This window comes from Coenobita brevimanus, chromosome 98 (genome assembly GCF_032717465.1).
Source record: "Coenobita brevimanus isolate Jiangsu-jjx chromosome 98, ASM3271746v2, whole genome shotgun sequence".
In the NCBI taxonomy this organism is placed as follows: domain Eukaryota; kingdom Metazoa; phylum Arthropoda; class Malacostraca; order Decapoda; family Coenobitidae; genus Coenobita; species Coenobita brevimanus.
This window is the reverse complement of record NC_137051.1, coordinates 4,621,247-4,633,497: the sequence shown is the minus strand read 5'-3', so window position 1 is coordinate 4,633,497 and position 12,251 is coordinate 4,621,247. Positions and strand designations below refer to the sequence as shown.

Genomic DNA, 12,251 nt, shown 5'->3' with positions numbered 1-12,251 from the left:
TCTCTGTGACCCCATATAACACGTTGCCCCTTGTTGCAGACGGCAGATCCGTGTGGTGAAAATCCTGGTGATGCAGCATCCGTGGCTCCAGCTGGTGCTCTCTATCATCATGCTCACGCTTTGGCTGGAGGGATGGTAAGGAAAGCAGGCTGGCATCCAGGCAGAGAGGCAGACTCAGGCAGGCAGGGAGAGAGGCAGGCTTGCAGGGGGTTAGCCACGGAGTCAGGCAGGTGTGGAAGATGAGAAGAAGAATGGGAGGGAGACAAGGACAGGAATAGGAAAATAACAGCACTTGGACAATAATAGGACTCTAACAGCACAGGACAATAACAGAAAAGTAACAACCCTCCCAACTCTACACAGTGTACTTGGATAATCCCTCCTCCACCACCAACCACTATAATGTAAAACAAAGCATTGGCCACCACAGCCTTTTAAAGCCTTCAGCCAAACAACATCCTCTTTGAACCCCCTTCCAGGTGTACCCTTACCATAGATATAAGAGTTCGTCGAGCCTGCTGCCCCCACCACCATTCATGCGTACTGTAATTCAATACTGGGCACGAAATTCAGCTCACAGACAACCCACTCTACCCTCATTATAATGCTGCTCCTCACACAAGAACAGTCTTACTTCATGGTGCTTCTTCTTACAGCACAAACAAACCTTTAACATACACCCGGAAGATTATCCTTGGAGCACCCGGATGAAGTGGCAGGATTTCTGTAGTCCATTTGATAGTGCCCAGTTTAGATAGGACCACAGCAGCGAGCACATCTTAGCCTCTTATTTGCTAACTCATTTTTACACTTACATACTCTCTGCCATTTTTATTTAAAACTGAGGGGAACTTTTTTTTTTTTTTTTTTAAACTAAATACATGAGCACTGACAACCAAGCTGGGTTGAGCAAAATATGGCATTTGAGCATAAATTAGGATAAAACGGGTTGAAATAACGACACATTTTTTTTGTATTTTTTTTTTTTTAACATTCAGTCCAAGCCAAACAGTTTGGGAAATGTTGCTTGAGGTCATATAAATCAGTTGTCGTATGTATGTGCGTGATGCTAAAATGGCAGCAGACGAGAGATGGGGTAGGCGGTTGACTGAGAATTTTCAACACTATAAGAAAATGTTTTGGAAGAAGGTGAAAGGGGAGTCTGGGAAGGAAGAGCGAGTAAAAGCAGAGGATGGAAGGATGTTAACTGAGATGGATGCAGTAAGGAAGAGATGGGCGGAGTATTTTGAAAAATTGTTAAATGTAGAGGAGGAAAGGGAGGCTGAGATTGTGGCAGATGGAAGGGTGAAGGAATAAATTTGTTGGGAGTTGAATGATTCTTTGATCACGATGGAGGAAGTGCAGGAGGCAGTAAAGGAGATGAAAACGGGGAAAGCTACAGGTATGGATGGGTGTGCTGTGGAATGCCTGAAAGGTGGTGGAGCGACTATTGTTGACTGGTTAGTAAGATTGTTGAATGTGTGCTTTGTGAAAGGTATGGTGCCAATTAACCGGGGAAGTGCTTGTGTGGCCCCGTTGTATAAAGGTAAGGATGATGAGTATGAATGTACTAGCTTTAGGGGTATAAGTCTGTTGAGTGTTGTAGGTAAGGTGTATGATAAAGTATTAAGAGAGTTATAGAAGGTAAAGAGGGAGTGATTGGTAATGAGCAGTGTGGCTTTAGGAGAGGGAGGGGATGCGTGGATCAGGTGTTTGCTGTGAGACAGGTGCGTGAAAAGTATTTAGCAAAAGGTAAGGATGTGTTTTGGGCGTTCATGGATTTAGAGAAAGCATATGATAGAACTGATAGGGAGGCTTTGTGGACTGTTTTAAGACTGTATGGACTTGATGGTAGGTTGGTGAAAGAGGTGAAAAGTTTTTATGTAAATAGTAGAGCGTGTGTAAAAAATGGGAAAAACTGTGAGTGGTTTCCTGTGAGAGTGAGGCTGCGGCTGGGATCTGTGATGTCCCCTTGGTTGTTTAACATGTATATGGATGGTGTTGTAAGGGAGGTGAATGCAAGAGTGTTAGGTGGAGACTGGGTCTGAGTCTGGTGAATGTTGATGGTAGAGCAGCGGTTCCCAACCTGGGAGCCATGGCCCCCAAGGGGGCCATGGGACATTGACTGGGGGGCCATAGGCCTTATTGGTAATATAAGATATTATAAGGTATTTGGTCTGGGTAAAACCTGACAGAAATCAAGTATGAAATATACCTTACTGTGCTAGTTTAGCCTTAAGTATATTGGGGTAATTACCGTTTTCTGCACAATATCAAATATTAAAAATATATAAATATACGATCTGAGTTATATAGGGGCCATGGAGCTTCTCATAAATTTCTCGGGAGGGCCACAGGACCAAAAAGGTTGGGAACCACTGTGGTAGAGAGTGGAATCTGAAGCAGCTGCTGTTTGCGGATGATACCGCACTGGTAGCTGATTCTAAGGAGGGATTGAGACAGTTGGTAGAGGAGTGTGGAAGGGTGTGTGAAAGGAGGAAATTGAAAGTAAATGAGAGCAAGAGTAAAATGATGAAGTGTACGAGGTTGGTAGATGGTAGGAGGATGAATATAGTTTTGAATGGTCAGTTGCTTGAGGAGATCGAGTGTTTTAAGTATTTAGGGTCACATATTGCTGTGGATGGAAGAATAGATGCAAAAGTGAAGTTTAGAATGAATGAAGTAGGAAAGGTGCTGGGAGGAATGTAAAAAGTGTTTAGATGGTCGCTTAGAATGGATGTAAAGAAAAGGTTATATGAGGGTGTTGTGGTACCAACTGCGCTATATGGGGCTGAAACATGGAATATGGGTGTAGCAGAGAGGAAAAGTTTGAATGTAACGGAGATGAGGTGTATGTGTGGAGTGACGCGTATGGATCGAGTGAGAAGAGAAGTGCGAAGGAGAACTAGAGTTGTGCGGGAGATGGCTGATCGAGTTGAGCAGAGGGTGTTGCAATGGTTTGGGCATATGGAGAGAATGGATAATGAGCGATTGGTGAAAAAGATAACTAGATCTGATGTGAGAGGTGTAAGGCTGAGAGGAAGACCACGAATAGGATGGATGGACTGTGTGAAGAGAGCGTTGGATGCCAGAGGGATGTCTGTAGAGCATGGAAGAGTGGCTGTGCGTGATAGAAATGATTGGAGTGAATGAATAAATGATGACGCAGCTCTGAGGGGATATTCTCCCGCATTTGGTCTGATCAGGTCAGTTGCGGGTAAGGGGATGGGTCTATTATGATGTGGCAGGGGTAAAACAGCTCTGCTGTCGGGCCCTGCTGCGGATGTCACTGATCGCACTACACAGTTGACCCTCGTGCGGTGAGGATCTGGCCCTTCTTCCCGTAGGGCTACGATGCGAATGAATGTGTTTGAGTGGATGAGTAAATTGGGAGTGTGTCGTCCTGTCTCGGCTACCTCTCTTTCCTTGGGGGAAGCAGCCTGGGTATATAGATAGATATAGATAGACCCATAAAATAATGTTTTCTCTGTATTTTCCAGTTTTCTTCTCGTAGCACGGCCTTCCTTTTCTGTAAGGTCGTTTAAGCAAATATCCCCCCCCAAATTGTTTACCATCTTCTTTCAGTAACTGATTTATTTTTAGTATAACCCATTAGAACACCCTCTCTTATTAACTCCGATTTCGCCCTCGGTACACCATTACCAAGATTTTCCACATAGATCTCGTCAGTAATATTATCCTCAGTGGTTCATTCACAGAACTTAGCCCAGCTATTATAAAGCAGTCATTAATTTCCCCATTTTTCCTCACACGTGCACCCCGCCAATACCTACTCATACATACTCGTCTTCAGAAACTGCCCATTAAACCCCCCCCCAAAAAAAAAAAAAAAAAAAAAATCATGGTCTCTTATTTCCCCATTAATTTACCCATTTTCCCGTTAGGTAAGCTCTCCCTAGCGAATACCTTCACCGCTACATCATCACACCTTCATACATTACCAATTTTATCGTAGGGGAACATGTTATAGGTTTCAAATCTCATCTCTCCATTAACCCACCCAGTTTTAGAAAGCCTTCCCATTCTCACCTGTTTTTAGGAAGGCACCCATTAACTCTCATTTTCCCTGTAGAATCTAAATATTGGCACTCAACAAGACATCTAACCTCCATTAATGCAATTATAATATAGGCACACATTAACCGACCCTACTTCCCACATTATACACTCACAAGGCATCCCCACACAACACCTTATTATCGTCCCATTAAACTTCGTTAGAAGGACCTCCCCTTTAAACCAGAAACATGCCTCCATTAAACTAGAAAAACTCACCCATTAAAGTAGAAAAGCCTCCCATTTAGCTTGAAAACCTCCCCATTAAATGAGAAAGACTCACCCACTAAACTAGAAAATACCCCCCCCATTAAACTAGGACTCGTTCACTAAACTAGAAAATACCTCCCCATAAATAAAAAAAAAACTAAACTCCAAAGGCCTCTCCACTGAACTAGAAAATCTCCCCTTTAAACTAGAAATACCGCCTCAGAAATACCTCTCCACTATACTAGAAATTCTTCCTCATTATATTGCAAAAACCTACCCATTTACTTCTTGAAGACCCAGTAACTTCCCCTTTATTTTTCCCAACAGGTACACCCACGGCAAATTGGAGCCCACCAACACATACCTGTACATCGTCATCCTCTCCGTCGTCTCCTTCCTCTTCGGGCTGTGGGCTTTCATCGTTGGCTTCAAGGCCTCCCTTCCTCAGCTCCAGGAGTTCCACTACACTCCGAAGATCATCGCCTTCCAGCTGTGTCTTGTCTTCCTCCGTCTTCAGGCTCTTATTGTCAATGTTATCCTCGTTCCATCAGGAGCTATTCCATGTCTGCCCCCTATCTCGCCCAGGGTGTTTGCTAATAGTAGGTTTTTCGTGTGTGTGTGTGTGTGTGTGTGTGTGTGTGTGTGTGTGTGTGTGTGTGTGTGTGTGTGTGTGTGTGTGTGTGTGTGTGTGTGTGTGTGTGTGTGTGTGTGTGTGTGTGTGTGTGTGTGTGTGTGTGTGTGTGTGTGTGTGTGTGTGTGTGTGTGTGTGTGTGTGTGTGTGTGTGTGTGTGTGTGTGTGTGTGTGTGTGTGTGTGTGTGTGTGTGTGTGTGTGTGTGTGTGTGTGTGTGTGTGTGTGTGTGTGTGTGTGTGTGTGTGTGTGTGTGTGTGTGTGTGTGTGTGTGTGTGTGTGTGTGTGTGTGTGTGTGTGTGTGTGTGTGTGTGTGTGTGTGTGTGTGTGTGTGTGTGTGTGTGTGTGTGTGTGTGTGTGTGTGTGTGTGTGTGTGTGTGTGTGTGTGTGTGTGTGTGTGTGTGTGTGTGTGTGTGTGTGTGTGTGAGAGAGAGAGAGAAAGAGAGAGAGAGAGAGATATTACAGAAAATTTAAAATCCTGAGTTGTGGAAAATGGAGCAGATCTGATGATGGAAGGTGAAGGGTCGAGCATTTCGTGCTATATGAACACAGATAATACATTGCTGCGTAGGCTACTGATGATGTGCAGAATCTTTGCAGACTTGATTAGATTCTTGTGAATATCTTTGACGAGCGTGATATAACATGTTAAATACACAAGAGTACACCAATGATTGTTGAGGGAAAAGATGACTCTCAATGTTAAATGCAGAGAGATGAATTGGTGGAAGACTTTATGTACTATACCCCCATCTTTTTTTTTTCTTCATATTAATCCTGTCTGTACCAACCACCCCTTTCCTTCTTTCATATATTAATTATATCTTTACCTTCCATCCTTCCTTAATTTTTTTTCTAATGTGTCCTCTTATTTTCAGCCATCTTGAACTCCCTTCTGCTGGGCCAGCTGGTGGTACTGATGGTGGTGGCGAGGCACTACTACAAGCTGCCCATCCCGAAGGTCACCATTTACAGGCAACAGGACACCAAAGATATGAATGGCCAGAGTTCAGGGATGCTCATGGTCAACGGAACGCCCAAGCTGCCCAGGTTCCAGAGTGAAATGGGGAGCAGGGAAGGACCGGAAGGAAGAGGTCTGCTGGAGGATTTTACACAGCCTGAAATCACCGTGCTCAAGTCCAGCGTAGATAAACAATGATAATTATGGCGGCTAGAAATATAGAAGAGCAAGATGGAAAATATTAAGTATTGATTGGTGGCTAGAAATCTGGAAGACCAAAACAGGAGTCAAAGTGTCTTTTGGTGTTGATGCTTGGGGAAAAATAACTAAGGATCATTAGTTCAGAAATTATAATAGAAATGGAAATTGATGACTGCGACTGGAAATTTGATAGATCAAGACAATTCTTCATGTGTCACTTTGTGATGATGCTTCAGAAAAGAAATTTTAGGGACAAATAGTCTTCTGAAATTAAAATGGAAATAAAAGCAGACTATGACAGGAAGTTTGGAAAAATTATCTAGTAATAATAACAGAGCAACCCCAGGCTGTCTTGCTGCGCAAACCCAGCAACTGCAGGCAAACAAATCGCCTCTTCAAGGCTATCCCGTGCAATGGACAAATGTTTTCTTGCAGTGGACAACGCCTTGTGGCGAGGCACAACCGTGTGGAGGTTTAGTTCCTGGATGGACGCCACATTCGTGCCCCTCCTCCCAGTTAACAGGGGCACTATAGTAGGCTCCACATAACCCCATTATTTGGTAATATAGTTACCACCCAGCATTGGAAATGGCTTCCAGGGTCACAGGAAATCATGATTCAGCTTGTCAATGTGTAGTCATCCAAGGAAGAATCACTACATCAGTTGGGTGGATGATGATCGTCACCTCCCACAGTAGATACTCAGTGCCATTTAATGTGATGCCGATGCAATAGGAAAGCAGTAGAGTCATTTGGTGATCTTACATTATAGTGGAACTGCAAAGTGATGGTTATGACCGGAAATCTGGAGGAACTGTACAGGAGTCGCTAAGTGTCATTGTGTGCTAGTAACTACAAGCAGGAACTTAAGGGTCAGTAAGTGTTCTGAAATTACAGTAAAATATAAAGTGATGATTGTGACAGGAAATCTGGAAAAGCAATGTGGGTGTCTTTAAGTGTCAGTGATTCAGATGCTAAAGGAAGGTAGTCAAATACGTAGTGTTTTAAATCTGAATGAAAATAAACAGTTGCAATCGTGTGTGTGTGTGTATATATATATATATATATATAAAGGTAGGGAATAGTGGAACAATTTATTGTTTAGTGATGCTGATGCTGTATAAGGCCAGTTTAAAGGGAGTTAAGAAATCTGGATTTGAATGTTTTTGAAAAATTATTATTGTGCTTGATGTTTGCAAAAGCAACGAGAAAAGAGTTACCGGTATTTATTTGTGACTGATGTTAGAGGAAAGAATGTGAGAAACATTCATTTTCTTTGACGAAGAGATTAGATACGAAAGGAAGGCAGTTACAGTTTTAGAATTTATGCATATGAGTGGTGATGATTATGTTGGGTGCAGAAGGAATGCTGTTTGATGAATGTCTGTTGTTTCCTGTACAGTAATTAAAATGTAAGCAGAGGGATTATGACAAGCCCTCATGACAAAACTTTAGAGGTCATTTAGATTCCACAATACTCAGAAAGCAGGAAGATAGTAATTTTGGTGGTTGATAGAGAAAGCATTGCAGCACATGGTAAACTGGTGCAAGGGTAATTACTTGTCCTCTGCAGGCACCTGCAGTATAGCATGTATGTTTTGGCAAGGTGGTACAGAGTGCCACCTTAAAGTGAGCCAAGAATGTACTACCATGATTAAAAGTTCGCCAGCACTTCCTTGTAGACTTTGGTGATAGAATGTGATTTGTGAAATATTTTTTGCAATAGCGATATGAAGTCCTCAGCAAAGGAATATGGCATCAGTGAGGAATAAGAAACGTGGCAGGCAGGAAACAGTGCTGGCAGGTGACTATCAGTGAACTTTGGTCACGATAGTACTTTGTTGTAAGAGCTGTACCAGGAAATAATTCCAGAGAAAACTGATCATGTAGTAGCCAGCCATTACAAATGAAGGCAATCTTCTACAGCGAAGCCCTCCAGACTGTGTCCAGTGGTATAACTGTATTTTCTAATTCATTAGTCATTACCGGCATTTACTTAATCTAAATCCCCTTAGCTGAAATGGGTATAGTGCAGTAGCAACAATAGCTTGAAGTTTTTAGAACCATTATAACATGATAGCTCTCTCTCTCTCTCTCTCTTTCTCTCTGTCATCACCATCATTTTACATCATTCATACAGGATGTCAAGGATCCAGACATTGTATTATATAAAACTCGCCATATACTTTAACGCTGCATGTATTTCAAAGATTCAGAGCTGACAATATTTTCATGTGTATTTAAAAAATATTACATTGTAAATATGTAATGAGTCGCTCTTCGAACAAATAGAGTCTTCTCATACTAGCACATTTCATGGCTATTTTGTTATGGCCAAATGGATAGATAGGTAGGTAAATATATAAACACAGAAAGACAGATAGCTGAATAAAATCGTCTGGCAGTGGTAAGAAAAATGTTAAAGGCTAATAGTAGTGAAGGGGGTTAAAACAGACATACAGTAGTTAGCATATATACCCTATAAGATAATACTGTACTAAGATAATATACGGTATGCAGAGATAAGTTGATAAGGTAAAGGTTTCTTAGCTGACTAGAATGTGTCCCAAAGTTGTTACTTTCTCACTGCTCAAGCAAACACCAGATGACTTTGTTCAGGATGTTTTTTGCTGAATATGACAATAATTCTGTTTATATAGGCTATATCCATTCATTTGTTGCTGAATGTGAATATGACAATAATTAGATGTATATGTATTTCCTGTATGGATGGGGAAGCTCAGATGGTTGGGTCGGTAAAACGTGCCCCTACCAATTACCCTGATCTAAGCTCAATCTCAGTCAGGGGTGGACTTTAAAGAGGGTGTAGCTGTATGTGATATTAAGAAGGTGGAGTTGTATGTCCTTTCATATGGTGTCATTATGTTGGCACCCTATTGAGATTTAGTGTGATATACAAACTCTCACTCACAGACATAGCCACTCCAGCACAGTCTCCACATGCACTCTCACTCTAGATCCCAAAAGCCTCTCACATCCATACACTCTCACTCACAGACACAGCCACTCCAGCAGTCTCCACATACACTTTCTCACTGTATACCCCAAAAGCATCTCACACCCATACACTCTCACTCACAGTCACAGCCACTCCAGCACAACCTCAACCTGCACTCTCTCATGCTACACTCCAGAAGCCTCGCACCCATACTCTGTCTCTGTCTCTCTCACTCACAGACACAGTCACTCCAACAGTCTGTGTGTGTTCTCTCTCACCCTACACTCCAAAAGCTTTTCCACACCCACACCTGAAGCAGAGGCTGGGGGCGGGTTTGCTGCTTCAATGACGGCAAGTTGTGTTCCTTGGCCCGATGGATCAGTTGCCCATCAAACTCACAAATCATGACTCAGAGATGTATAGTAGAGCTGCCCACCCATATCAGGCATGCCAAACCTGGAAGATACAGTACATATACATATATACAGCACTTACGCATGAATATATCCTCGAGTACGTCTTCATACGATTTTATTTGGATCAGGACAGACTTTTCACCACTGCAAAGGTTTAGATACAACCTACATTTAACCTGTACTTGTGGGATGGCTCTCTTAAGCTGAATAAAATCATCCGGTAGCAGCAAGAATAAATCGTGCAGAGGGAGTGGGATAAACGATGCACCACTTAGTACTGTATTTGCCACACCCTCATAGTAAGGGCAGGCCAAGAAACGCTTTGTCATTGAATTACTTGGTGATCAAGTTGAAACTAGCCCTTTGTAGCCCCCAGGGGAGTGCGGTACTTCAGTGGTAGGGTGTCAGGCTGGAGATCGTAAGGTTGAAAGTTCGCCCCCTGCCCGGGTGGCTGGCCGTACTAGGAGGGGTAACTCTCTCCTGTAACCCTAGTGGGGCTATATGGTCGTTGTTGCCTAGCAAAGGGATTAAATCCCTTTGTAGCCCCTAGGGCCTAAAGCCTCCAGGACAGTTATCAGTACATTTTAAGTACCCTACCAGATAATCCCAGAGACTTAAGCCATACTCATAGTCTTATGAATATGACTTAGGCCGAATGCATAAAGTGTCTTTTGGACACATGTTATGATGTATCTTCAAATAAAATTTATGGGGAAAAAAAAAAAAAGTCAGGTGATATTCATAAAGATTCTTAGACTGATTTTTAAAAATAAATGGCTTAAGAATATTTAAGAATATATTGCAAGTCGAGGTAGTAGGCCTTTATTAGGTTCTTCTTAGGCCAAACACCCAAAAGGTTCGGCAGTTGACAGGCTAGTCTGGTTATTGTTGGCAATATTTTTCTTATGACATGTGATCTGATTCAAATGTGTATTTATTTTCAATGAAAAAGAGAGTATTGTTATGTGCTTATTTTTCTTGTAATGTGATTGTTATTAGGCTGTGTACTGTAGCTGTAGTAATTGGTTTATAAAAAGTTATTGCAATATTTTTTGGCATTTCAAATTATACCCTATTTTCACCTTAACCTGGACCAGAATTCCAACCTTTTGCAATGTACTTCACATAGCCCAGTGGAAGAATAAGAATAGTACTGCACTACAGATTTACCACAACACTTCATGACTGGCATCATATTCTAGTGCTAATTTAGTGTTAAAACTCAGCACTGGAGAGGGAGAGATGGTAAATTTAGGCCAAGTTAGAGTAAGAAGAGTATAATATCTAAGCAATAAGTCTCTTCAGCACAAGAACAGGGATTGGACAGGGGTCATGACAACTCTTCCTCAGTGATTTATACTACACAGTACACCTCAATATTCTCTTGTACGATACTGATACAAGCTATGTCAGTACTAAAAATTATAAATATCATAGACATAAATATCAAGGTGTAACATGCACAATAAACTTGAACATAGAGCTACGAAGCCCCCATTTTTTTTCACCCCAACTCCCCTTCAACTGTGTGTCCTCCATCCATAGGCCAGGTCTCACTATGAGATTATAGGAAAAGGGGTGTAATGGGTTATTTTGGAAAACGGGCAAGCTGGCATTATACAAGTAAGCAAAGGAGATAGTACTTAAGTGAAACCCTGGACAGATCTGAGTCTTATCCATCTAGACCAGGCAAGTCTCCTTAAAATATGGAGTTGAATGGGTAGAAAATGGGTCATCCTTGAGAGGTAAAATCTTGAGGCATTTCTTTCCTCTTTCTACACATCATATTCATCTGGGTTCACCCCTCCTTTGAATTATGGATTAAAAACAGAATTCTGAATATTTCTATCCTGGAGCATTACTTTCGTAGGAACGAGTAACAGGTTGCTTTTCTTAAAAGGATCCTTTAAGAGGTAAACAAAGGAATCATTTATCTTGTTACTATGGTTTCAGGCAGATAGGGAGGGTGGCAAGCATGTACATACATAAGCAGACAGGCTGACAGGTAGAGTGATAGGTGGATTGATAGTCAAGCACCAGGACACACCATTAGGCACTAGGATACACTGAAAGGGCACTATCAGGAAACATAAGCAGGTATGGGAAGACATCATCAGGACAAATCATCAGGCACCATAACACATCGGGAACCAAAACACATCACCAGGCACCAGAACACATCACCAGGCACCAGAACACATCACCAAGCACCAGAACACATCACCAAGCAACAGAACACATCACCAAACACCAGAACACATCACCAAGCACAAGAAAACATCACCAGGCACCAGAACACATCACCAGACACCTGAACACATCACAAGGCACCAGAACACATCACCAGACACCTGAACACATCCCGATACATTGTCAGGCACCATCTCGCATCATCACCTTGACATTTGCAAAACATATTTATCATGTTATATCTTGGTAAATAACAGCTTTATTATGACTAATCTGAGTAATCATTGGTGTGGTGAACTCATCCTACTCTGAGTACCCCCCCCCACAAAAAAAAAAGTCTGCCTGTGTGTGTGTGTGTGTGTGTGTGTGTGTGTGTGTGTGTGTGTGTGTGTGTGTGTGTGTGTGTGTGTGTGTGAATGATATATCATAGGGCAAAGAAGTAGAATATTACACCCCCAACCCTCTTACTACTAAGTATTCTCTATCCATTAGTGAACTCAAGTAACCTCCACAAAGAAATAGGTAGTGGGTCATGTTCTTCTATCTATCTATCTACTGCCAGACGCCTTAATCCCGCAAGGCGTGGCCACAAACAAATCGCCTCCATG

At 42.2% G+C, this 12,251-nt stretch overlaps 1 protein-coding gene across 1 annotated transcript in view; it reads left to right on the top strand.

Annotated features, from left to right (window-relative positions):
* The window catches only part of LOC145414167 (organic solute transporter subunit alpha-like), an 82,472-nt gene extending 71,544 nt beyond the window's left edge, over positions 1-10,928 (top strand). The window contains exons 4-6 of the mRNA XM_080283733.1: positions 40-135; positions 4,615-4,886; positions 5,795-10,928. Coding sequence (XP_080139859.1) covers positions 40-135; positions 4,615-4,886; positions 5,795-6,075 — 649 coding nt within the window. The 3' untranslated portion in view covers positions 6,076-10,928. The remainder of the gene's footprint in view (positions 1-39; positions 136-4,614; positions 4,887-5,794) is intronic.
* Positions 10,929-12,251: the final 1,323 nt, after the last annotated feature.